We start from the raw sequence: 26,291 nt of genomic DNA, 5'->3' as shown, positions 1-26,291 counted from the left end.
TCAACAAATCAGAAATTTCAGTTCTAGAATTTGTGATTTCTACATTTTTTTTCAAAGTGCGTTGTACCTTCATAATGATTTTTTTTTTCAAAGTGGGTTAATTTGGTCTTGAATATAACGCACCTTGAAAACTGTTTTTCAAAGTGTGTTGATTTGGTCCCAAATTTATTGTAATTTTGAAGAAATGTTTTAATATCCAGAATTATTATTTTGTAAGTAAATAGTTTACTTTTTATGTTTTTAATTTCATTAATGGAGATGCTACAAACAAAGTTGAGACCCCTTAATATTTACCATATCTAAGTCCGTTCATGTTCAAATTAAATAAATTGAAATTGGGAGACCTTTTATGAGTTTTCGATAAAGTGATGATGTGTCCCTTTAGCTATAGTCATTTTACTTCGTATTAAATGATGACCGTAGTTGGGTGAAGATCTTGTAGTTTTCAGCACGTGTCAACTACTGTCAAACAAAATCCACGTGGCACAAATAAATGATATAAGATAAATCCGATTTGTACGTCGCTTTAAATTCCGGAAACCCATAATTGTTACTAAAGTACTTGAAAGTGTTTTTATGTACTTTAACTGTCACAATCATGGTCATTTTTTTTATTTCCTAACGATGATATTGCTAACCTTGAAGTAAAACATACATGTTTCTCAGCTGTACTGTCTCTTTAAGAAATTTCTTCAGTTACGAACTCAAATCGTTCTTTTAAATGAGACACTTTACGAAAAAAGGAAATGAACATTCTTGGTGAATCTAAATATTATTTAAATGCAATGATGTACTGATATTGAAAGTAGATGCCAGGGATGGGGTCGATTACTTTCAAAAGTAATCGATTAAATTACAATTACTTTGGGTTTTAAAAGTAATCGATTACAGGCTAATTACATCCATTTTTAAAAGTAATCAATTACATTAGATTACTTTTCCTCATTGTAATCATGATTACTTGTGATTACTTAAAATTACATTATTTGTTTTTCAGTTTTTTCATAGTTTAAATGTTTCATTTTAAAAAAAAACGGTGCATTTTTTGACAGTTTACATTCTGGTATCAATGTAAACTAATTTTCCTTGGAGGAGATCCATCGTCACTGGAATTTTCACAGGTCAAGTCTTGCCTCCTAGCATACACTAGTAGTTTTGTTTTCTATATTACATGTAGCAGGAGATTTTGACCACCTAGTTTTAAATCAACATCAACAACAACAAGTTCATGCATTGAACTTTTAAAAAATTATTTTAGTTACGGAAAATTTGATATTTTATGGATTTGCACAGAATAAGATGTAGAGTCTCCGTTAGGAGACTTGGGTGATCAACAAAAACATTCACAGATCCAGGTTTTTATTCTGAAGGGAATCTGATGGATTGTCAGGGACTCAGAGGCCTATGTTTGATAATTATATTACGTAAACTGAAATTGAGCCGCATGCGTCTCTATATGTATTTCAAAATAAAAAAAAAATGTTGAAAAAAATTGTTGTTTACGAAATGCACATATTATATTACTGGTGCCGGTGTAATGAAGAATAATGACCCCCGTAGAATAATGACCGGGGGTCATTTTTCTAGGTAGAATAATGACCCCCTAGCTGAAGAATAATTGGATTTTTCTGAAGAAGAAAGACCCAGGGGTTATTTTTCTTCATGTTAAACATGAAGGAAAATGACCCCCATAGAAGAATTACCCCCCCCCCCGTAAACATGAATAGAAATTGGTTACCCCGTATCCAAGAAATGACTTTGAAGTTACTTAATTTTTCAATCTGTTCAACTGATTTTGAAATTATAAACACCGAACTTGTAAATATATCGCTGTATATAGTTTTTCATATCCGTAGCACGGACACGCAAAACATTCTGACATTGCCACAAATTGCATGATTGTTAACAGTTACGTACGAAAGCCGAGAAGGATCATTCGAGATTCGAGATTCGAAATACGAGATTCGAAATACGAGGTTCGAGATTCGAAATTCGAGATTCAATATCTAAATTAACCAATCAAATCAAGGATCTGAAAATATGTATCCTAGCGACATCAAACTGTTCTAAATAAAAATCATACGTACATGCTCTTATATACAAATAAATGCTATGTTCACTTCTCCCTACCTAACTAAATAATTATTTGTATTTACTTTTACACAGAATATCTAAGTAGACTAGTAATAATGCAGTGTGCTTCGCGGATCTAAGTGATTTTGTTTGCCCTGGTGCATTTCCACCTGATGCGTTTGAACCCTAAGGTATTTCACCACCAGTAATAGTTTAAAACCCGGGTTTATTCACCCCTTTTGTGTAAAAATGCGGTTATGGTAGAGAACTTCATAAGCGTAGCTAATTTTTTCTGTAGGGGGTCCTAGGCCAATTTTAAAAAATTTTACTATGTAAATTTAATAAGCTCCAATTTTCCCGAGGAGGGGGTCCAGATCCCCTGACCCCCTCCTTTCTAGATCCCCGCATGAAGATTAGTATATGTATCTAAATAATCTAAATATAAATAATCTGTCCTGTTTCACTAATAAATATAAGCATTACTTATCGTTTTTATGTATGCATACAGTGATACACTAGTACTATGATTATAAACAAATCATTGAGATATTATCACATCATACGGAATTATTAATAAATACATTTTTTTTCCTTTTCCTCAGTAAACAACTTATTATGAGTCTTACTTTTGGAATTGTTTTCAATATAGAAGGATACCTACTCTCTACAATTAAAGGTAGGGATGATAGGGTGCCAATTTGTTCACATTGCCGATTTCTTGTGCAGAGAACAGTAAAACCCTTTATTTGATTGTGCATGAATATTTCAAAATTAATTGTTGTACATATATTTTGTTATAGTTCATTCATTGATCTATCAACAAGAAAGAATAAAGGCATATGTTTCAGAGTCAAGTTAAGTTTCTCTGTAGTTTCCTACCCCCCTACCTCCCACCGCACCAAAATTGACAATAATTACATATAAGTCAAACAAATGTTTACTTTTTTGTAAGTAAATCTCTAAAGATGTAAATAAGCACTGCAAACAAAGATGTGTGTATTTAATATACTACTACATTACACTTAGCCAGATAAAATGTAATCAGGATGAAGCTACAGGGGTTAAGTGGTGCAAATTTACCAATTTGTCGCCATACACACAGAACACCAAATAAAGAAACTGTGAGTGGTGTGTGGAATGCATAAAAGATGGCGGCAAATTATCTCAAATAATCAGTGCAAAAACCCACAAATAGGCTGTTATTTGTTACATATCCTGCAAAAACATTGATAAAAAATGTTATCGTCCCATAACATAGCCGATGAAGTTAATGTGTACATATGGTCAACGTACATGTATTTCTAATATACAAGAAGGCGGACGTATCAGGCGGGGATCCAGAAAATTAAATTTCAAAAATGATCGGTTGAATTACATTAAATGCTTTGAAAATTGTTTTAAACTATCGCACGGGTCAAAAAAATGATAGAAGTTATGTACAGTGTAATTGGAAACTTTCATATTATATCAATATGTAGTATTACCTATTATAACAAATGAGAGTATAGCACAACTGCCACAAGCAATACATGTCCTTTACCGGCACCACCTCCCTCCCCATAAAAAAATGAAACAATTGTCGTTTTATTTGCTAAAATGTGTGTGGTTCAAGATTTTTTTAAAGGACATACCCGATTAGAATTGAAAAAAAGAGTCGTACGTTTAAAACTAATTTTGTCAAAACTTTTAGATTCATTTGGTTATATTTTGGTCCATTTGGGTAAATATATGCACCAGCGCAGCTCTAATTTATATATAATCAGGCCATAAATTCAAAATATTTTCAAAAATTAATAGCTTTAAATCCAGTGGATGAAAGAAAAGGAAAGCAAGTCGAACTCGATGAGTGCTAATACCTGTGTTGAATGAAAGGTACAGTAGGATATGCGCAAAAAGTCCCGTCTACTCTTTCCTACCCTATAATTATTGGAATATTAAATCCGATTATAAGAGTCAAATTAAAAATCAAGTACGGATATGTAACTGTTTATCAAAAGTAAAACTACTCATAATTTATCTACAGTGCATCGTTATGGAGCTACACAGAAAGTTTTATATTAATTTGCCGAGCCAAATAAAAAAACCCTGGAAAACGAAGAAAAAACAAAGTGGGGACAGAAAAACAAATTAATTAGAACTATATAACCGCTCCCCCCCCCTCCCCCTCTTGAAATGTATATACTGAAAACAGATTATTGGCGTACAACATCCGCACACAATTTAAAGAAAATTTCATGTTTTTTTTTATCATTTTCGCTAGCTAATGTAAGACATCACAAATACCCCAAGCCCCCTCACGGAAAAGGAAATGCTAGGTGATAAGAGAGAGAGAGAGAGAGAGAGAGAGAGAGAGAGAGAGAGAGAGAGAGAGAGAGAGAGAGAGAGAGAGAGTCGATGTAAATCACAGGTGCGCTAACACCGTTAAAATTAAAGCTTGCTAGTTGGTCTGCCCTACCCTAGCTACCTCCTCTCTTTTCTCGTTTTAGAGGCTTAATAATTGTCTATATATGCCTGTAACAAATCAAATCAATTTCAAATTCTAAATCAAACTGAATTTGACACTACAAATATCTCTGTGTCTGTCTGTCTGTCTGTCTGTCTGTCTGTCTGTCTCTGTCTCTCTCTCTCTCTCTCTCTCTCTCTCTCTCTCTCTCTCTCTCTCTCTCTCTCTCATATCGACAATGGCATTGCCATACCCTACAATACACTATTCTTATCTGGATTTTTGTCTTTGAGGTTGTAAATCATTATATCTTCTATGGTTTAAAACTTTATCATAACCTATATTTTGACATGTCAATTATTTTTTTGAGTTTCGTTTCATAGCTAAAACATTTAGATTAAACAGATCTTTCTTCGCGAGCCGATTTTTACACAGTTGGGGCGAATACACTTCGGGTTAAAATTGTTGTTTAAACTATTTTATAACCACTATATAAGAGCTATTAAGACATTTATTTGTAGGAAAAAGCATGTACGAATGATCTTTATTTAGAACAGTTTGATGTTGCTAGGATACAGGTTTCAGATCTATGATTTGATTGGTTAATTTAGATATCGAATCTCGTATTTCGAATCTCGTATTTCGAATCTCGAATCTCGAATGATCCTTCTCGGCTTTCGTAGTTACGTTACTTCTCTCGTCGACATACGGTGGGAAATGACTCAAATTAAGAAAAATCCATACACAATGAGGATATGTGTGATAATGAACGAACAATAATCATGAAAGAATAATTGTTGTAATGATATTAGCAATATTCATTGGTGGATGAATTGTCAATCGAAGAATGATACATGTATATATCTTTATGGAAAAAGACTAATGGGCAGGTAACGTAGGAATATGAATACTTCTTTTAAAAAAATCATTCTGCGTTAGTTTTGTTTTCTTCTACGTAATACATGAACATCAATATTCTAAACATTTGTTGTAATGTTGTTTTGTGATCATGAATAGACTTTATTCTTTTGGAGCAAATTTGTGAAGAGTATCTGACTATAGTAAATCTAAATAGATAATAAACACTGATCGATTATAATTAGAAAAGATTGTTTCTAAAAGCGTTGATAAGAGGTTAGGGCCCATGTTAGGGGTTTATATCCCGCTTGATTTTGCTCACACGATCTTTATTGTATCCAAAGTTACCAATATGCTCATACAAACTATTGAAGCATTAATCATCTTGATATTAACTAAACAAAAGTATGCCGAGGATAAAGAAAAATATATTTTCTGTACGAGTCCTCTCAGTTCTTTGACGATTTTTCTTATTGGCCGTTAACCTCTACTGGCGTAATGGCTGCTGTCAGTGCCTACTAACTTCAGCTTGGTTATAATGCCTAACAGTGGAGTAAACTTTTCATAATTTTGGTTCATCATTAATTCTGGGTGATGAACTTGTATAGCCAGCAGTTTGTATTGTGGAAATCCTCAATGCAAGTATAATTCATGAACAATATGAAAAATATAGAAGATGCGACGGCGAAGCGCGAAGATGCGAAGACGAAAGTGCTAAGTTGCGAAGGCGAATAAGTGATACTACTATTGCTTCTTCGCCTTTGCAACTTCGCACTCTCGCCTTCAAAACTTCGCGCTTTCGTCTTTTTAGCTCACCGAGACGAAGTCAATGGGAGCATATGCTATACCCCCGGCGTCGGCGTCCGGAGCTGGTTAAAGTTTTAGTTGCAGCTCCTGTATCTAAGCTATTACTTGTCATCTCTTTACCAAAATTACATGAATGATGCATCTGGACCTACTGAATCTGGTTCCTAACTTTCAGATGCTGGAGGAGGTTAAGGTTTTTGGAGCAGGTTAAAATTTTTTTTTGCAGGTGCCCTTTAATAGCAATATCTAAGTTACTGCTGGTCCGTACTTCACCAAACTTGCATGGATGGTGTGTCTTATGATACTGATGCACCAGACAGGCTTGAGTGCTGAATCTGAGCTATTGATCAGATTGTTCGGATCATGGAGGAGGTTAAGGTTTTTGGAGCTGGTTAAAGTTTTTGTTGCAGGTGCCCTCTAATGATTATATCTTAGTTACTACTGGTCCTAACTTCATTAAACTTGTATGGATGGTGCGTCTTATGATACTGATGCACCTGACAGACTTGAATCTTGAATCAGAGCCATAGGTTTTTTGATGAGGTTTAGTTTTTTGGAACAAGTCACATGTTTTATAGATGATAGCTTGCATAGTTGATTTAACTATATTATAAATGAAACGTAGAGGTTGCTTTAGATGCAGAGCCTGATCTCCATTATCAAGGATGTTAAAGAAATCTCCTACCTCACTCAAACCTGCTTGATAGATAGATGTGGTTGTTGTTAAATGATGTGACATGATTCCTATGATATCGTATTGTATGATTTGAAACACTATTTTTTAATAGGATGCAATATTATACCATATGTTATATTGTAAAACGTTATATGATTACGATTAAATATTGTATCATTTTTTTTTATATTTTATGATATGATATTGTATCGTGATATTGTTATGTATAGTATTGATTTTTATGATACAATATTATAAAATATCGTATCATACGATATTGTATAATATGATATTGGTTTATATGATATATTATCATATCACATGAAATTGTATTTTATGATACTTTGATATATATTATTGTATCATATGATACAATGTGTATGATATGATTGTATTATATAATATTTTACTTTATCCCATGATATTGTATCATTTGATATGATATCAAATTATATGTATTATATTATACAATATCATATTATGTATCAAATATGATACAGTACCATACAATACAATATCATACTATAATATTTACGTTTACTTTCTTTCCCTCTATTTAATTGCATTGGTTGATTTGAGTGATATTTACGCACAACACAGAAGACCCAATCATCAAATCTGGTGCATATGAATACATTAAGTATTTCTTCAATATTTATCGAGGAACAGGAACTGACTCTTCTCGCGACTTCAAACCGGATAACGATCTGTTATTATGCGCTAGCGCGCGTAATACAATTTGTATGCACACACCGTTGCAGTTATGAGACCACATCTTTAAAAAAATAATGATTCAATGCTTAATTTTACAATATAATATCATATGTTTCAATGTTATGATGTTTTATTGCAATATGATATTGTTTCATATAATACTATATTGTATTATGTTTTATGATATTCTATTATTTGATCAAACACAATTATAATGTAAAACACAATACAATTTCATATCATACGTTACAATATCATATCTCACAATTTTTTACGGTATTTTATGGTTTTATATGATATATATTGTAAGTATGATTAGATGCACTTTTAATTGTATATTATTGTATTGATTAACATATGGACATATGATTATCATACCATTTTTTAACAGATAATATACGATTTTGTGTCAAAACAGAATCCATGAATATCCAAGATCATAAAGGATGGTTTTCAAATAATATGATAAAGGTGGTCTCATAAAGGTGATGCCTCATAAAGGTGATGCCTCGTCTCGGTGAGCTTTGTAATCTGTGATTACCTATGTTTTATAATTGCATAGCTCTCCATCATTTAAAGGGTTCCAAGGCATATTTTAGGATTTTTTAAAAATAAAATTAATAAAATTAAATTATCAAGGGGGATAGGGTCCGGACTCCCTCTCTTTTACTGCGTAAAATGATTGATATTGAATTTTCCGGTGGGGCGGACCCCCTCTCCCCCTCTAGATCCATGTATGAGCAAGGAGTGTCGCATAATGAAATTAGAATGTTATTGTGTTTGGTCCACGGTAATCAGACGGCTGGTAAGTGACAGGAGTCTGGAAGTGCATATGTATACATTACGGCGGACATTACATTTTATGTGGAGTATATAATGATTAGGCATAGCCAGCACTGGTTAACATATATGTTACATGTACACATTAAAATATTTATAAACATTCATAGTAAGAGCGATGGCCTAGCGCATGCGTACCAATAATAGCATCGATTAATCGGAAAACCTTGGCGAGTACGGTGCCTGTATTAAATTCTATGTAATCGACCGAGACTTACTGAATGCAATAAAAAAAGGCGAGGGCGAAAGTGCGAAGATGCGAAGGCCAGAGTGCAAAGTTGGGAAGTAGCGATAGTAGTATCGCTCCTTCGCCTTCGCACCTTCGCACTTTATGCATCACATCTTCGCGCTTCGTCGTCGGATCTTCGCACTTTTGCTCCTTCGCCTTCGCACTATCGCCCTTGCAACTTAAGTCGAATTGGCCCTATCGGAACACCATACATATATGTAAATGTAATTGTTAAGATGACAACCATACCCCGATGCAATACCTCAATACCTTGTTATAACGGAAGGATTTTTATTTTCTAAGATATACCCCTTCTTTCACTTTAAAGGGGAAGGAAACTAAAAATATGTTGTACAATAAATCGATTAATTATCATATACTTTAATTGTAAATTGTATTTATTTTCATCAAAAACCTCGGAACAATGAATAAATCAAGAAAATCGATCGCTTAATTTAAATTTCACGCCGCCATGGGGGCTGCAATTGAACTTTAATATATGACGTCACACCATCTATTCCAGTTTGTCTTATCAACATAACATCATGATATTCGCTCTAAATGACAAGTTCTGGAAAATTTGAAACAATATTGATTTCAGACCGTTCTTTTACCTTTGCAAACTACAAACTAACGTCAAATGGAGCATGTTCGTTGAAATCTAAAAGCGGAGGTTAGTGTCGGAGAAATCTCCGCGTAAATGTGGAAATTGTCAACAGATGCCAAGTATCATAGAAAATGCCTGCCATCGTTATTTCGACATGGTAATTCCGACTTTAAAGAATGAATTTTAAACATCCCGATTACAATTATAACATTTATTCAGTTAGCGAAGAACTTGACTTGGAATAAAAAATTTCATCGAGGTTGTTTTCAACTTTGAATGATAGCAGATTAACAGCTGTCATTTACTTATAAAAATGCATATAATGATACATGTATTTATTCTTTAGATTGACGTGTGAACTCAAACATTATCAATTTTGTTTAGTCGATTATTTGAGTAACAGAAAGGTATAAACCAGCGTTAAACAGAGCACTGTGTACATTCATTTGTATATGTAAACCAAACCGAAAAGATGGTGTGACGTCAAAATAATTTTTTTTTTTTTTGGTTTTTAATTTAAAAGAGTTCTACATCATGTCAGCCTCCAGTAAATACGATTTCTCCAACTTCAAACGTTCATTAAGGCTTAATTACGTATTTTGTTTTCAAAACAGCATGACCACATGTGATAATTTACACCACTTTATTAAAATAAATAAATTATGTTTTTGACTTTCTTTCCCCTTTTAGTTTATTTGAATATGAATGATAATTTCTGTTACTTTCTGTAAACTGCAGCAGTAAAAATTACAATAGTGAAAAGACTATTTCACAAATAATAAAATAATATGCTGAAAAACTTTAATCTACAAGGGGGTCATTAATCTACAGGGGTCACTTTTCTTCATGTGGAGTGTGCTCATTTTTATGAAGATTACACTTATTCTTCAGGCAAAGGGTCATTTTTCTACGTAGAATAATGACCGGGGGGTCATTTTTCTGCGTAGAATAATGACCAGGGGGTCATTTTTCAACGTAGAAAAATGACCCCCGGTCATTATTCTACGGGGGTCATTATTCTTCATTACACCGGCTACTATTTGTTTGTTTATAGTAAAGAAATTCTAGTAAAGTTTATTCTATTGCTCAAATGCATTGGAGTCTGTAAGGGAATGGTAAATATACTTATACATATGAATAATTATTTGTGCAGTTTTGTTAGGGATTGAAATAAAAAATTGACTTCTGTTTGTCTATTTAATAAAAATAAGGAATGAAATCATACTAAAACGCAAAGTTTCACATTACATGAATAAATATGCATATGAACTCGTACAATAACTTGTACCAATGATTTTTTTTTTTTCGTTTATCAAATGTAATAAATAACTAAGTCATCAAACTATCTTACCATACGCCTTTCCAAGAGTGACCAGTGCAGAGCAAAAAGAAAACAACAAAATTGACTCCATCAAAAAATGTGCTCTTCGTATATTAAACAATCCAGGAAGTTAATTTCGGGGTTTAAAAAGCCTGGGCAAGTTGAAATAACGGAAGCAAATACATGTATATATGCATAAGTAATGCTTTATCAGAATAAAATAGAGAGGGTGACTTTAACATTGTAAAAAAATACATCATAATGACAAGTTGTTTGCCCCCCACTTTCACTCCGCAGAATAGAGATGAAGTCTTTATTCATCTTTTGTCTTTCATCGAAGTAGTTGAAAAATTATTCAGATTAAGAGACCCCCCCTGGCGTTATGAATTTAAAAATTGGATCAGCGGCAGCTTCTTTGCGGAAACAAGCACTTAGGAAAATGTTCATCAATTACACAACATGTAGCTGTCCTTAAAAAAAACCCAGCTGAAATACGTGGACCGTATGCATGTGTTTCTAACGGAAATGTGAACTCCTTAACGTTATCCGAGATTCCAACGACTCTTACACATGACATGTGTAGGGGGAGACACATAAAGCAAAAGTGTTATGATAAATAATAGAAGCAAGCATACATATTGCTCTTAACCACGTCTGAGCGTTGTATCACGAATAGCTTTGACCGTTTTACCACAGACGTTCAGGGTCGATACTTTCGATTTAATCATGATTTATATTAGGAAAGACTACATGTTTAGCATAAGACATTCGACGTTCACTATTAACGCACACATTGCCAATCGCACTTTTTTGTTTTACTATGCAATGACAAATACGTGTAAATTTTTAATTTCATATTATGATGCATTTTTCTGGAGATTTAAATTTTTATACAGAAACATAATTATTGAATCATATATGCAGTCAAATATTTATTTAATCATGTTTTCCGAAACTACATCGACATCTCAAGTCTTTGAAACGTTTTATGACTTCTGTAAAATTTTCACAAACAGACATTTTTACAAGTAATTGCTGTCCAAAAAGCTTGCATGAGTAGACAAAATAATTTCATTCGAAACTTGTATTTATTACTTTATTAGATATACTTTTACATTTTTTTAATATTTTCACTGCTGTACATAAGTTCGTATGGAACATGCAGATATAAGTAGTAGCAAGCCGTTTTTATAGTACATATACATGTATGTTATTAACGATTGAATTTATTCATGAAAGCATGAAATAATTTAAAACTTGAAAACTCCTACGAATTGCTAACGGACGATAACCGATTGTAATAAGTCTGTTACATACTAGGCACTATTTGAAAATATATATATATAAATATATATATATATATATATATATATATATATATATATATATATATATATATATATATATATATATATATATATATATATATATATGAATGGGTTTAAATTTTATAACACATAGCATCTCTATCTTATCGAAACTACATCCTGGTCGATAAACTGCTGTTTTACAATATAAATTAATAAGCGTTCACAAAATATATTCATAGCCACTCTGGATCCAAACTATTCCGTCAAGGAAGATTATTATACGGGGAGTTTTTCGTTATTTCTCCAAGCTCTTGATAGGCAGCGTTGTCTTCTGGTTGGTCATACTTGGACTTTGAAAAATGCGTTGTCTTTTCTAAACCCATGTTCTTTCCATCAAAGTGTTTATCGATGTTATCTGGGATCTTTTGTTGTAAACATGTAGATGTACACAAGCTGTTTCTTAGTTGTCTAGAAAAGAATATACGATTCGTCGTTAATCAAATTCAAAACAAAAACTCTAATAACTGAACAATTCAATAAAGAAAAAAATATTGGAAAATGTGCCTACCTGATGATTAAAAACACATTTAATAATACGCTAAGCACTATAATGGTCACAGAAACATATATTGCAGTGGATGATTGACATGTCGACGCAGCATCGCTGGAAGCTGATTCAGAAAAAAATAAATTCAATTCAGGTTATGATATAAATGCAATTGATTGAAACATTTAAAGAATATCTTAAACATTATATAACATGTGTAACTCTCTTCGAAGCTTTTTTAAATGCACCCAATCAAATAAAACACAACCAAGACATTCAAATTTCTTCACATTATTCAGAGTGTTATTATAAATATGACATCAAATCAAGAAATCGTTTCTTCAGTAAATCATTAACTATCGATACCTTGTTCGCACCGATCACCATGGAAACCAACGTCACATCCACGTGGACATTGACCTGTCTCGTGATGACATTGTTCTCCATACCGGTAAAGGCAGTTCCCACAGATAAATGAACATTTTGATCCAAATGTATTGTTTATGCAAACTAAAATAACAACAATGAATTAAGTTAAAAAAATACCCGGGATTAAATAAGTAGCGTTTGCATTATTCATTCACGGTTTTTGCAAGATGAAATGCTTTTGAATCGATAAGCGTAAACTTTAAATCAACGGAGATAGGACTCTTTTCATTACGTTACTTAATTAAATATTTGTTGGTTACATTAAAAGGCTGTAATGTTGTCTGTTTGAATTTATTGACAATCGTTGAGATTAGACGTGCAAACATGTTCATTTGATCATTAAAAATGAATTCCTTATGCATTGTAAATAATAATAACAGAAAAATAGGATTTGACCAAAATCGTGACCATGTCCCTTTAATACCTTGGGTACAGTCTCGTCCTTGGTAGCCGTCATCACATCCATTGGAACAGGTTCCATGGATATAGTGGCATTGTTCTTTGTCAAGACAGTGGCCACAAACAGAGCTGCAATTCTGTCCGAACTGTCCGCCATTGCAATCTATTTGATACACGCTATTGAATAATTAACTAGCAACAGCAATAAATAGGATTTCAACATTACAAATAATATAATTTCAATATAGCTATGAATTTATAGACGGAGATATAACACAAGTATGAAATGTATTTGATTAGAATTACACGACCTATGCATTTATTAAGTTAACTTTTCTTCCAAACATGACAATACATTTGTTTTTATCGTAAGGCATTTAATACTGATTAATTTATAAGTGAATGAGTTCCATGGTGTACCGCTGTAATATATCAATAGTGAATGAGTTCCATACGTGTATCGCATTTGACGCCTTTCCATCCCACCTGACATCCTCCCTCACACTGCCCTGTCACCCTGTCACATCTGTATTGAACTCCACAGTTGACGTTACACTGTTCCTGGCAGTTAGACCCATACCAGCCGTCAGGACATTCTATTTATAGACAAAATATAACGTCAATTATAAGACACTAGTATGTCTTTATTTCTTCAAGCAATTCAATGGTCATTTTTAAAGCGAAAAAAGCAGCGAAAAATATTTGAAGAAACTGCATTTATTAAGCATTGAATTAAAACTATGATCTCGTTGTAAAACGACGTTTAAACAATACATGTAATATGTGTTTACAGTGGTAGATGATAAGCCACTCCGGGAAAACAAAGCAACAATTAATGATGTTTTCCATGAGATACTATAAACGTATTATAGTTGGCGTGTACGATATTTTGCATTAATCATTTTTCATTAAGTAAGCGTGGAAATGATTAAGCGCATGCCTTAAAGCACCTATTTATCTACATATATTATATGTTCAACATTTGGTGGTGTACTTGATTTTGCGGAAGTCTTATTAAGACAAATAAGCTATTAATTATAATACATGGGCAAATGTAATACGTTTACAGTATTAGACATAAGTTCCCAAAGTTTATACTTGCTATATGTCATACTTAAAGCAGTTCAAAACCGAATATTATGACTATAAGTGTTAGTACCTAAATTGCACGAATCGCCATAAAATCCGCTGGCACATCCGTTCAGGCAACTTCCGTTCACGTGGTGACATGGTTCCTTGTTTTTACAGTTTACACAAATCTGCTGACACTCCAGACCGTACGTTTGATCAAGACATTCTAAACAAATGTTGTGTTTTTTACTAAAAATAACCAGTTCTGATTACTGTCCTAAAATGGGTTACAGAACTAATAAATAACAATAAAGTGAACTCTTTAATTGATACAATAATCTAAAGACTGGATTAAAAACTCTCACTTTCATTACAAGTTGGACCTTTGTATCCTGGTACACAGCCCAGACAGGTTCCATCTACAATGTGACAGTGACCTTCCTGACAGTTCTGTGGACACGGTAAAGAACAGTCCTCTCCGTAATATCCAGGTATGGGACATCCTATTAAAACATTTTAAGTAATGATGCTTACTAAGGACAAAACCTCAATACTCTAAAATATCCCTACTTACAATACACTGCATGTATACGGTATACGTATCTTTTTCGAAACGGAATGCAACAATTCAACAACCATTTATCTATTAACTTCTATAATACATAAGCACAACTACTAAACACTCGTTAGGTCATTACAAACACATTCTTTGTTAAATTTACTCACCGTGCACTTCTACTTCACACAGCTCGCTAAATGCGTACGGAGAATATATATCAGGATACGGGGGGTTAGTCCTGTTGTTGTAGTAGATGACATACCTCCCGTGTGTGATACACGTTATGTCTGTAGGGTTGGGAATGGTTGCTTTGGTGTAGTTAATGTCCTTAAAACATAGTACTCCGTCCTCTTTATTGGTTGAGTTTGATACGTAGACAGAGTATCCCAGGAATCTACCAGTATAACCATTGCGTTCATCTATAAAAAAGAAAACAAACAAACAAATCACACTTAATTTAAAACACTTATTTGAAATATTTGGAAAGCATTCATAAAATGCCCATTTAATGGTGAGTTCTGTTATTTTAGTATTATCTTCCATGTGAAGTAAACGTTTTGTTTGTACAATTAGATGATATTTCCCAGGTATGCTTAGTGTCTTTAAAACGTAATGACTCGTGGTTCTTGTCCGTACTGTGCAATACGTAAACCGATAATCCGAAGAATTCCGCAGTGTAGCCGTTGTATTACCTGACACAATTAAGGAAAAGGGAATCATTCTTTGAGTATTATGAGGTGATAATATTGGTTGGGGCGTGATCAAATCCAATAAAACCGGAGGGCTTTATTTAAGATTTGATCACGCTCCGACAGAAATCATATGTACATGTATGCATGTAGTTCAATATCGATGCGTAATGTTATCACAGCTAGGCAAAGACACTGAAAAAATATGAATATTGAAAGAATGATACATGTAAGGTTACAAATATCAACCATATTGTTATAATTTAAAGTGGCCTGTTCCTTAATCATATTTATAATGTTGAATCATTTATCTACTATAGCATACATGTAGTCATAGCATTAAAATATAATTTGAAAGCAATTTATAAGAGGGTTCGGTGGTCGAGGCCATTTCAGACTTGTATTAGACTTAGTTTAGACTTACAATGTAGTATAATTGGTCTCCTTAAGAAGAGTTTCATAATAAAATTTAGGAAAATATAAAAGAAGATGGGGGAATAAGATGGTGCAAATTCCCATTCGGTTTAATAGTGAAATACAATTTGATGAAATTTCTTTTTTCCCAATTTAATGTATTCAAATATATTATTATACGCGTTTGCTAAAGCACAATTTCTAACTATATTCAGTTTTAAATACATTTAACTAAAGATATGAAAACAAATATTGCCAGAAATTTTTGCGGTATCGAACCCATCACATAAAAACCCTATGTATTTAATGTTAGCTTGTGTCAGGTACTCTAACCACAGAACCATTTCAGACACAAAAAGGAGGCTGTTTAAATATTATGTCTGACCACGAATTTACGGACTTGTATTATTTTTTTCAAAACGTTCAATTGTTGGGATACAGAATGATATTTTTTACGTATGTATAGTGGGTCTTCTCTCCACGTTTCTGTTGAGTGAAATCGGTTTGTTTTCCAATAGACCTTATTTAGACTATGAGAAAAATATGGAGCACAGACCCACTCTATAAAAGAAAATGCCTTGAAGTTCTAAAACATGTCAGTACGGATTTGCGGGTTTTGATAAGTATACGGCAGAGCCTACCGGAAAGGCCCGAGAAGTTGCAAATGTGAGCAAACTTACCATTCGAGTCCCTTTCAGTTGAGTTTATAATGAAATGGCCATTGTTAAAATTCTCTATGCGAGTAAGTTTCTTTTTAGAATATTGCTAAAATGTTAGTACTGCTATTCATACAAGTTAAATTTCTGCTACTTACAGACACTGGAATAAATTCAAATAGGTAAGCAAAGGTAATTACTACTGTGATATAATTTACATATAGAAATTATAGCACTTGTAAACCAACTGAAATTTGCAACATGTAACGGTCTTCAACAAGATATTGTATAGTTCAAATTTAAATAAGAATTATCAATGTGATTGTCATGACGCAGTAATTATAATACATTTGTATATTAAATATATTACAAGGATAAACATGTAACGTTGGGTTTTAAATTAACAATGGTTTAAGTATATATTTGACAAAGGTGTAAATTGATAAAAATGCTAAATGACGTCAGCATCTTTGTGACCTTTTGATATGACCTTGAAATTTAATGGGCATACAGTTTTAACACTGGTAATGGTTGTGTCCAAATTTCAGGTATTTACTTTAAACGGAACAACAGTTACACATTTTTAAATGATAGAAGGCTAAACTGCACAACAGTCATATGAACACCATTCAGATGAAGGTTTCGAAATTATCAGAATATGCGGAACCTCAATTTTTTCTGCCTTGAGTTATCTATGGGTATATGGGAATAAATAACACTGAATCCCTGGTACTGATTTCAGCTATACACTGGTTCTTTATTTCGAGGATTATATTAACAAATAAAGCCTATAAGTACAAACACACTAACACTCACAAACAGTTGCACAATTCATACGCAACATCGGACAGTAGTTTAGAATATTTGAATAAAATAAATGAAAAGTAATTTACAATTAATATATTTTAATTACAAGGTAAACAGAAGCTTGCCAGGCATCCAGAACTATGAGTCTACAAAATATATGAAATATATTGCACAGGTACGGAAAAAGTACACTTCACTGTCTCTACCATGAAGATAAAAATCGTGGGGTTTGCGGAATTGGCGGGATTTACATGTACGTTATTTATTGTGAGTTAGTAAGGCCATGCATTTTAATGAATTCAGTCGTTTTCTATTGGTCAGCTGGGGCCCGTTTCACAAAGATTTCCTAAGACGTTTTCTAAGATAGAACTTAAGATATGCCTAAGTTATAAGATTTGTCATAGCTGTTTCACAAAACTTTCTTAGTGTAACGCAGCTGACTTAATCTTATCTTTAAATACATAGCAAGCCACTTTTAAATCATTTCATTAATGCCTTACTGATATCGATCATGTAAATTCTCTTCAATATGGCATGGGTGTAAACTTTCTAAGTAAATGTAAAAACACATTCCCTTATTCACCTAGAAACAAATTAGAAAAAAAGTTAAAACGTGTAAAAACAGTGCAAATAGTTCGTGCATACACAATTAGATAAAAATAACATTATAAAACCATATTGACCATGAAAACGATATTTTTTGAATTTGAGAAATCGCAATATCTTTCTTGTTTTTTGCTACATGTATATTTAATTCTTAACAGCATGAATCATTTGAAAAAATTGGTCACTGCTATAATTTCTGTTATTCTTTATAAATGATCGAGTGTATTTTTGTGTTTGCCTAGTTGGTCCATTATAAAAACAGTGTAGTCCGATATGTTTAATCCTAAATTAAAAATACCCGTTGGGATATCCAAATATTATGACTTTACTATATCTTACGGTATATTTCAAAATGGGATACAATACTAACATGAATTTAGAATGGAAAGATGTGGAACTTTTAAACTAAGTTTAATGTAACGCGAGGTTTCTTGTAATGGTTGATATTAGAATAGGGTTTTTTTTTTATACAAAAGAAAACATAGTTGAAGATATGTGTATCAAATATGGTTATCGGTCTGACCATTCTGCTGTTGTTATTGAATTTAGATTAAATACATTTGAAAGAGGACGAGGTTTATGGAAATTCAATAATAATCTACTTTATGACAAAACTTACGTTGATAAGGCCAAGAATCAAATACAGATGGTAAAAACACAGTATGGAAATAGTTCCATGGAGACCGAATGTAAACTTAATGACTCTCTTTTTTTGGAAATATTACTTATGGAAATTCGTGGAATTACCATATCATACTCCTCTCTCAGAAAAAAAGGAGCACAATAATTTAGAATGTGCTCTTATTAAAGAAATTAATGATATTAAACATAACAGTAAGATTGTTGATCATACCTTTTTAGAAGATAAAAAACAGCACTTGAAAAGTTGCGAAAAGAAAAACTACAAGGCCACTTTGTTCGATCTAGGGCAAAATGGGTAGAGCTTGGGGAAAAACCTGCAAAATACTTTTGTCACCTTGAATCTAGAAACTTTCTCAACAAAACAATTAAAAAGTTAACACAAGAGGAGAGATCATATATGATCAGTCAGAAATTATGAATAATGTTAAGATATTCTATGAAAATTTATATAAAAATTTTGATCATGAACTAAATGATATCGACATTCAGAGTGAGATCTCTTCTCCCAGTGTACCATGTTTAGATGATAAGGTCTCAAAGAAACTTGATGAACATATTACAGAAAAGTTTTCCATGCTCTTAAAGATATGAAAACCAATAAGTCACCAGGCAGTGATGGTTTTACGGATGAATTCTTTAATTTTTTTTGGAATGATTTAAAGTATTTTATAATTAGTGCTATCAATGACATATTTATTCAAAAACAATTACCCATATCACAGAGGCTTGGTATAATTTCTTGTTTACAAAGGGTGACAAACCTAGACAATTTTTGAAAAACTGGAGACCTAATACACTTCTAAATGTTTTTTTATAAATTAGTATCAGGTCGTATAAGTTATAGGATCAAATCCACTCTGGATACGCTAATTTCCAATACTCATAGCGGTTTTATCCAGGGCAGGTTTATAGGTGAAAATACTAGATTTATTTATGACCTCATGGATTATACAGAATTTAATAACATCCCAGGCCTTCTTATGCTAATTGATTTTGAGAAAGCCTTTGATTCTATTTCATGGTCATTCATTTACAAAGTTTTAGAATTTTTTGGATTTAGTAAATATATTATTGACTGAGTAAAAATTTTAAATACCAATTTTAAATCTGCAATTCTGCAAAGTGGTTACTTATCAGATCAATTTAGTATTCAACGCGGTTGTCGACAAGAGGACCCAGCTGCCCCTTATCTATTTATACTTTGTGCAGAAATACTTTCTATTTTGATTAAACAAAACAAAGAAATAAAAGGTATAATTATTTATAACAAGGAATATGAACTAACACAGTATGCCGATGACACTTTACTAACCCTTGATGGTTCTGAACAGTCTCTTTTTGCTGCTCTTGATACTTTAGAATTTTTTGCAAGATTATCTGGTTTGAAAATTAACAGTTCGAAAACAAAAATTATTTGGATTGGCTCAAGAAAATTTTCTAGTCAAGTTATCCATCATACTAGGTGGAAACTAGATTGGGGTTCAACATTATTCAATTTATTAGGTATATATTTTTCAGTTGATCTCAATAAAATTGTTGACTTAAATTATGATAAACAATTACCAAAGATACTGGCATTGATTCAGCAATGGAATAGACGAATTCTCACTCCCATTGGAAGAGTAACCGTAATTAAAACACTTATATTGCCGAAGCTCAATCATCTTTTTATCTTTTTACCAAACCCCAATAAAGAATTGTTGTCATCTTTGACCCAAGAACTCTTTAGATTTCTATGGAAAGCCAAGTGTGATAAAATCAAACGGGAGGTTGTTACCCAAAAATATGTTAACGGTGGACTTAATATGGTCAATATTGATAATTTTTAGTATCGTTAAAAAGTTCCTGGATACAAAAGCTCCTTAGAGGAGAACAATCATGGATTCATATTTTGTTTTGCATTATATGGTGACACTGCTGTCAGAAAAATTCTGGATTTTGGTGATAATTTTATTTAGAAACTTTTAGATAAGACAACCAACAACTTTTGGGTTGATGTTTTAAAATCATGGTTGTATGTACTGGCATCATATATTGGTAACTTGCAAAATTCCTACAAGGTTACTTCATCTCCTGTATGGTACAATTCTAAGATAACGGTTGGTAAGAAAAGTTTGTTTATAAAATACTGGTATCAAAAGGGTGTAAGAACTGTTAATGATTTCTTAGATGATAATGGAACTCTTCTGCCAAAAGAGATGTTTGAAAACAAATTTAACATTAGTCATGTATGTACAATGCAATATAATAACATTATAAGTGTCATTGCAAAGTTTTTAAGACTTTTCAGTTTCACCAAAGAAATGTATTGTTATACTATAGGTCCCGTTATACCATTGTATTATGAGCCATTGTTCTTTTATAAAAAAATGTACCAATATTATCTATAAAAATATTAACACTAAGGACAAAACTCCAGCTTCTGTTGTCAGATGGAACTCTGAAATGTCACTTAATGGTTATTTAGAAAAAACCACCAAAGATGTATTTAACGAGGCCGAGTACAGAACGAGTACGCACGCTTTCGCGCAGCGTTTAATTGTATTGTGACGTCATTTTTTTTTTGCTTGGTTGACGCCATGGCGTGATAGTTTCAACTGCAAATATTGAGCGAAAATTGTTGAAAATATCTCGTTTGATGCGTAAAAATAATGTTATATTGTGGAATAAACATAAATGTCTCGAAGTACAAACTATATTTGGGCTCGGGTCGAAAACGTGAAGAGGGTTCAGCAAGCCTAGCCCTCTGTCAAGTTTTCTTAACCCGCCTAAATATAGCTTAATTCATATATTTCAAGACAGTAACCATGTATTTTATATTAATGACCCTTAATATGTGATGTTATATATATTTTTTATTACTTAAATATGTCTGTATATTTAATAATACTATATAGATCACCTTTTCCGCCTTTGTCAAATAAAAATAGCCATTATCTGACGAATCTGGATTTGGCATACAAAAATCAACTTTGATAAGACCCGTGGAACAAACCAGGAGGTAAAAGGTTTTTTTTTTATTTGACCATTTGATGCCTTTTAGCAATAACTTTTATATGTAAAACAGAAAAAGAAATCCCTAGGGCAGAAATTTGAAAAAATGTAAAAAATATGCAAAATTGATACATTTCAATCAAAATCCCATAGGGTCCTATGTTAAAGATTAACAAACTTTGAGATGACCCCCTAAACAAACGGTGTGGTAAATGTATTATTTTTTAGTCTTAAAATAATAATTATATCAGTAGAAATTCATGTAAAAAGTTTCATCCAAAAATCTAGGGCAGAACAAATTAGACCCGGCCTCGTTAAAATATGTTTTAGTGTGACCAAAGATTCTGCTGCTCAATGGTTCCAGTATAGGATTTTACACAGAATTCTCCCAGTTAAAAATTATCTGAAGAAGATAAAAGCTACTGATAACGATGATTGCTCATTCTGTGGGAATTCTACTGAAACTATTGAGCATATTTCTATTAGTTGTTCCCATTCATTAGCTATGTGGAATCAGTTTAGTATTCACATTTATAATTATACTACTTCAGAAAGAGTTGGTTTCAATATATCAAATGTCATTTTTGGAAATTGTCCTCTTCTAGATACAAACATGGTTGTGAATTTCCTTATATTATATGGAAAACTATTCATTTTTTATTGTTCTAAACAAAACAAACTTCCATGTTTATCTGGTTTATCATGTTACTTAAAAGTGAAATATGAAATTGAAAAATGTATATCTTATACAAATTCTGAAATGAAAATATTTGACAAAAGATGGACTTTGTGGAGAAATATTTTTCAAGAGTAGACTCGTATACTTTCTTTTCTGTACGTTGTATCAACAATATTCCTCAAACTATTTATTGTATATTCTTGTTGAGATTGCATGAGTGTGTGTATGATTGTTTATGTGAAAAATTTATAAATTGCAAATAAAAAAAAAAACAAAAACAAAAACAAAAAAACAACAACACTGCAAATAAATGCATCTTGGCTGATAGAGGAAGTGAGGATAAACGACAAATATTTCTTAATGAAACAGCATTCCCATGGATGATTTAGAATCTACATACCTTAACCACTTGCCGGTCACTCCTACCCCTCTAAACAAAAACTGAAATAAACAGCCCCACACCCCACCGCAAAGAAAACACCTAAAATTGTTTCGGTAAAAGAAAAGCTTATTTGGTGGAGGGATAGGACAAATCATCCAGTCATTTTGTATATTGAGTTTTATTTAGTATTTATTCCTATTTTTATCAAACTACTAATGATATCAGTGATTTTCGGGCATGAATAATTTCATTGTCATCAATGCACTAGCTATACAGTCATTTCATTCATATCTTTTACAATTTAATGCTATGCTATGGTATGCGATTTTAATGATATGCTATGAGATTTGTATGCTATGCTATGAGATTTGTATGCTATGCTATGAGAAATTGAAATGAAGGGCTTAATGATATGGTATGCTATGCTATGCTATGGTATGCTATGAGATTTGAACAAAAACGCCTCCATACACAGAAGAGTTCCACACATTTCGAAGTAAAATAATAAGAAGCCAAAGTTTACCAGAAATCTATCATGTAAACATTTATTTTTTCAAATAAAAACATTTAAAACCGAGTTAAAATAACGTTGTATGCTATGCTATGGTATGCTATGGTATGATATGACGAATGCGATTCTATGAGATTGTATGCTATGGTATGAGATTCCAATGCTATGCTATGAGATTCCAATGCTATGCTATGAGAGTTCAATGCTATGCTATGCTATGGTGTATGTTGTAAAAGATATGCTTGAACTGACTGTAACAATACCCGCTACCCACCTGCGCGTGCGACCAGATAATCTTAAAAAAGGTTAAGATTAAAAGTGTACACAAAAGAAATTAATTGAAGAAATATGATTATGCTTATTTTGATAGTTCTAAAATTTTCATTTAAGAAGTAAAGTTAACAAGTCCTAATGATTCGTTTTTCTTGTATTTTTGTTCAACTTTAATGTGCATGTGATTCATTTCATTATAAAACAAACATTCGCCATGTTAAGTTTGTTCCTAAGACATCGATTTACCTGTCTTAAAGTTAAGACAAAACTTAGGAATTTCATAAGATAAGACTGGAATAGTGAAACGAATAAGTAATGAACTTAGGAAAAAGTTCTTTCCTAAGATATAACTTTGTCCTAAGCATGCTTTGTGAAACGGGCCCCTGCACTATAGTAGTGAAGAATAAACACGTGATCAACAAATACCCGTAAACCGAATCCTCACGTGACTAACCAAAACTCATTCACACATTCACTCATTCACCTCTAATACACGCTCGATTAGCAATGTGTGCAAAATATAAAACTTTTAAATAACGATTCGACACTAGTTCATATGCATGTAAGTACAATAAGAATATGTTAATCAGAAAATTGTTTTTTTTTAATGTAATTTGTTTAAATAATCAATCCAACACATGGGGTACTAATGGAACATTTGATTATACAATGATAATTACCTGTACATGTATAAAGTTTTATCTTTAAAACTGCTTCATTTAAAGCATAAACTTATAAATGCGTTTTTATTGCCATATCGTCTCGTTTAATGCATACCTACCCCAGACAGCGTTATCAGTCCTGTACTGTATAAAGATGTGATGTATACTGAGTACTACTCCCAGATCTACCCGCCATTCTGCTGTTGATCGGGCGTTTCCTGACACCACACATTGTCCTCCAGCAGCAGACAGGTCAGTATACAGTCCGTCCACAGCACGATCCGCCCCCCACACATCGTCGTTACTGTTGAAAGGATGCTGCTGCCATGCTGATTTGTTCAATGCAAGATTATCTGTAAAACAGTGGTTATATATAACACTGAAAGGTTGTTTTAAGGATACAGCTGTCTTAGGCAAAGCCGTGTTCTCTGTAAAACAAAACGGTTAAGAATTTACTTCACCCGCCAATATTAGCCTATATCATGTATGTATGCTTTTCTAAAGCCAGGGACGAAAATCTACATGTACTTGTATGTTGTGCTGAATATCGTTCATCCACATGGAGACAATGTCCGCAATTACATGTGAAAGGATTCTGCCGCCAGTCTGGTTTATTTAAAATGATATTTACTGCATAAAAAGATTATTATTACTTTTATCGACACGTAAATTTCAATTTGAGAGAAGTAATCAACTTTATTAATGCTTATGTATGAAATTAATAATACAGGGAGTCAAGTACAGTATAGTTAGCAATAAAAAAAATAATCAATGATTGGATGCATTGAATACGAGCATGTCAATAAAGCATTTTGGTTTATAACTTGTGCTATGGTGGGGTGGAGGGGTATTGCCTACCACTGAATTTAATTTTTCACCAACTATCAATTTTTTTAAAAGTTATGAACACAATTGTTACTTTGAGGTATTTAACGATTAAAGCTAGGTCAATATAAGGAATGCAGAACAGCACTCATTTTATACTTTCATAACCAGTTCGTTTTATTTTTTAGCTGTTTTGATGACAATAATATATACACATATTTAAACATATACAATGTCAAGTTTTGTGGTTTCGGTGTACATGTACTACTTTCATGTAACGTACGTATTAAAGGGGCATGGTCACGATTTTGGTCAAATTCTTTAAATTTTTTTGTATGTTTATTATTTACAATGCCTTTGAAATGCATTTCGAATGATCAAATGAAATTTGAGAGTCAATCGTTGATTTATAAGCTAGACACAGGGCTCACCATTTTTCGTCATGTAAACAAGGCAAGTGTCCTGTATTTGGTTACATAGGTTCAATATATCAGTAAACATCTTTCTCAAGCTGATCTTTCTATCTTCTTATTCATTTTAAGCATATATAAACAGTTCCTAATGTTTCAAGTCACACATTCATTTCAAATATAAAATTGGAATTTTCACTCCAACATTCAAAATGAAAACAACATCTTCGTTTACATAGCGAATAATTGTAAGCTATGTAACTCGCTTATAACTCAACGAATGACACTCATAGTTTGGTTGCTTATTAAAAATGCCTAACTGAAGCATTGTAAACATTAAAATCAAAAAATGATTTTGGAATAAAATCATGACCATGCCCCTTTAAAGGGGCATATCATTATGAAGACACATTGTAATATCAAATTTGAAGTAGGCTATTGTGGCCTAAAAGTATAAAAAAGAGTCACACTGCCTGGTTTCGTCAGGATTATTAGTACGTTGTATATATGCGTCCGTTACCGTGTGGAAGGGAACAGAGACAAGTAATTTATTGTGAAAAGGGCTGAGAAAGGGACCGACTTCTGCCCGTCTACCTGGATATGAAAACAATAAGTCACAATATGTATTCCTTGGTAAATAAATAAATAAATAAATGAAAGAGTCAGTAGAATGTCTTACCATATGCTCTGCCAAGACTGATCCATACAGACAGAAAAGAGCAAAACAAAACTGCCTCCATTATGGCTGTTTTTTATATGTTAAACCATCCAGGAGGTAAAACTCAAGGCTTTTAAATAAACTAATATACATACCAAAATAAATAGACCGTGCGTAAAAAAAACCCCGTATGAATTAGA

General features: G+C 32.5%; 2 protein-coding genes across 2 annotated transcripts in view; both read right to left on the bottom strand.

The window, feature by feature from the left end:
- LOC128172592 (uncharacterized) overlaps positions 1-10,697 on the bottom strand; it is a 38,511-nt gene extending 27,814 nt beyond the window's left edge. Inside the window, exon 1 of the mRNA XM_052838378.1 lies at positions 10,599-10,697. Coding sequence (XP_052694338.1) covers positions 10,599-10,659 — 61 coding nt within the window. The 5' untranslated portion in view covers positions 10,660-10,697. The remainder of the gene's footprint in view (positions 1-10,598) is intronic.
- A 1,311-nt stretch (positions 10,698-12,008) lies between these two features.
- Positions 12,009-26,259, bottom strand: LOC128172614 (multiple epidermal growth factor-like domains protein 10). The gene is made up of 10 exons (XM_052838392.1): positions 26,113-26,259; positions 24,318-24,551; positions 15,051-15,302; positions 14,690-14,827; positions 14,413-14,550; positions 13,709-13,849; positions 13,279-13,416; positions 12,792-12,935; positions 12,447-12,549; positions 12,009-12,346 (listed from the first exon to the last, which is right to left on the bottom strand). The coding sequence occupies exons 1-10, from the start codon at positions 26,171-26,173 to the stop codon at positions 12,142-12,144; spliced, it is 1,554 nt and encodes a 517-aa protein (XP_052694352.1). The 5' UTR covers positions 26,174-26,259; the 3' UTR covers positions 12,009-12,141.
- Positions 26,260-26,291: the final 32 nt, after the last annotated feature.

This window comes from Crassostrea angulata, chromosome 2 (assembly GCF_025612915.1).
Source record: "Crassostrea angulata isolate pt1a10 chromosome 2, ASM2561291v2, whole genome shotgun sequence".
Lineage (NCBI taxonomy): Eukaryota > Metazoa > Mollusca > Bivalvia > Ostreida > Ostreidae > Magallana > Magallana angulata.
The sequence above is the reverse complement of the archived record's forward strand: the minus strand, read 5'-3'. Positions and strand labels throughout refer to the sequence as shown.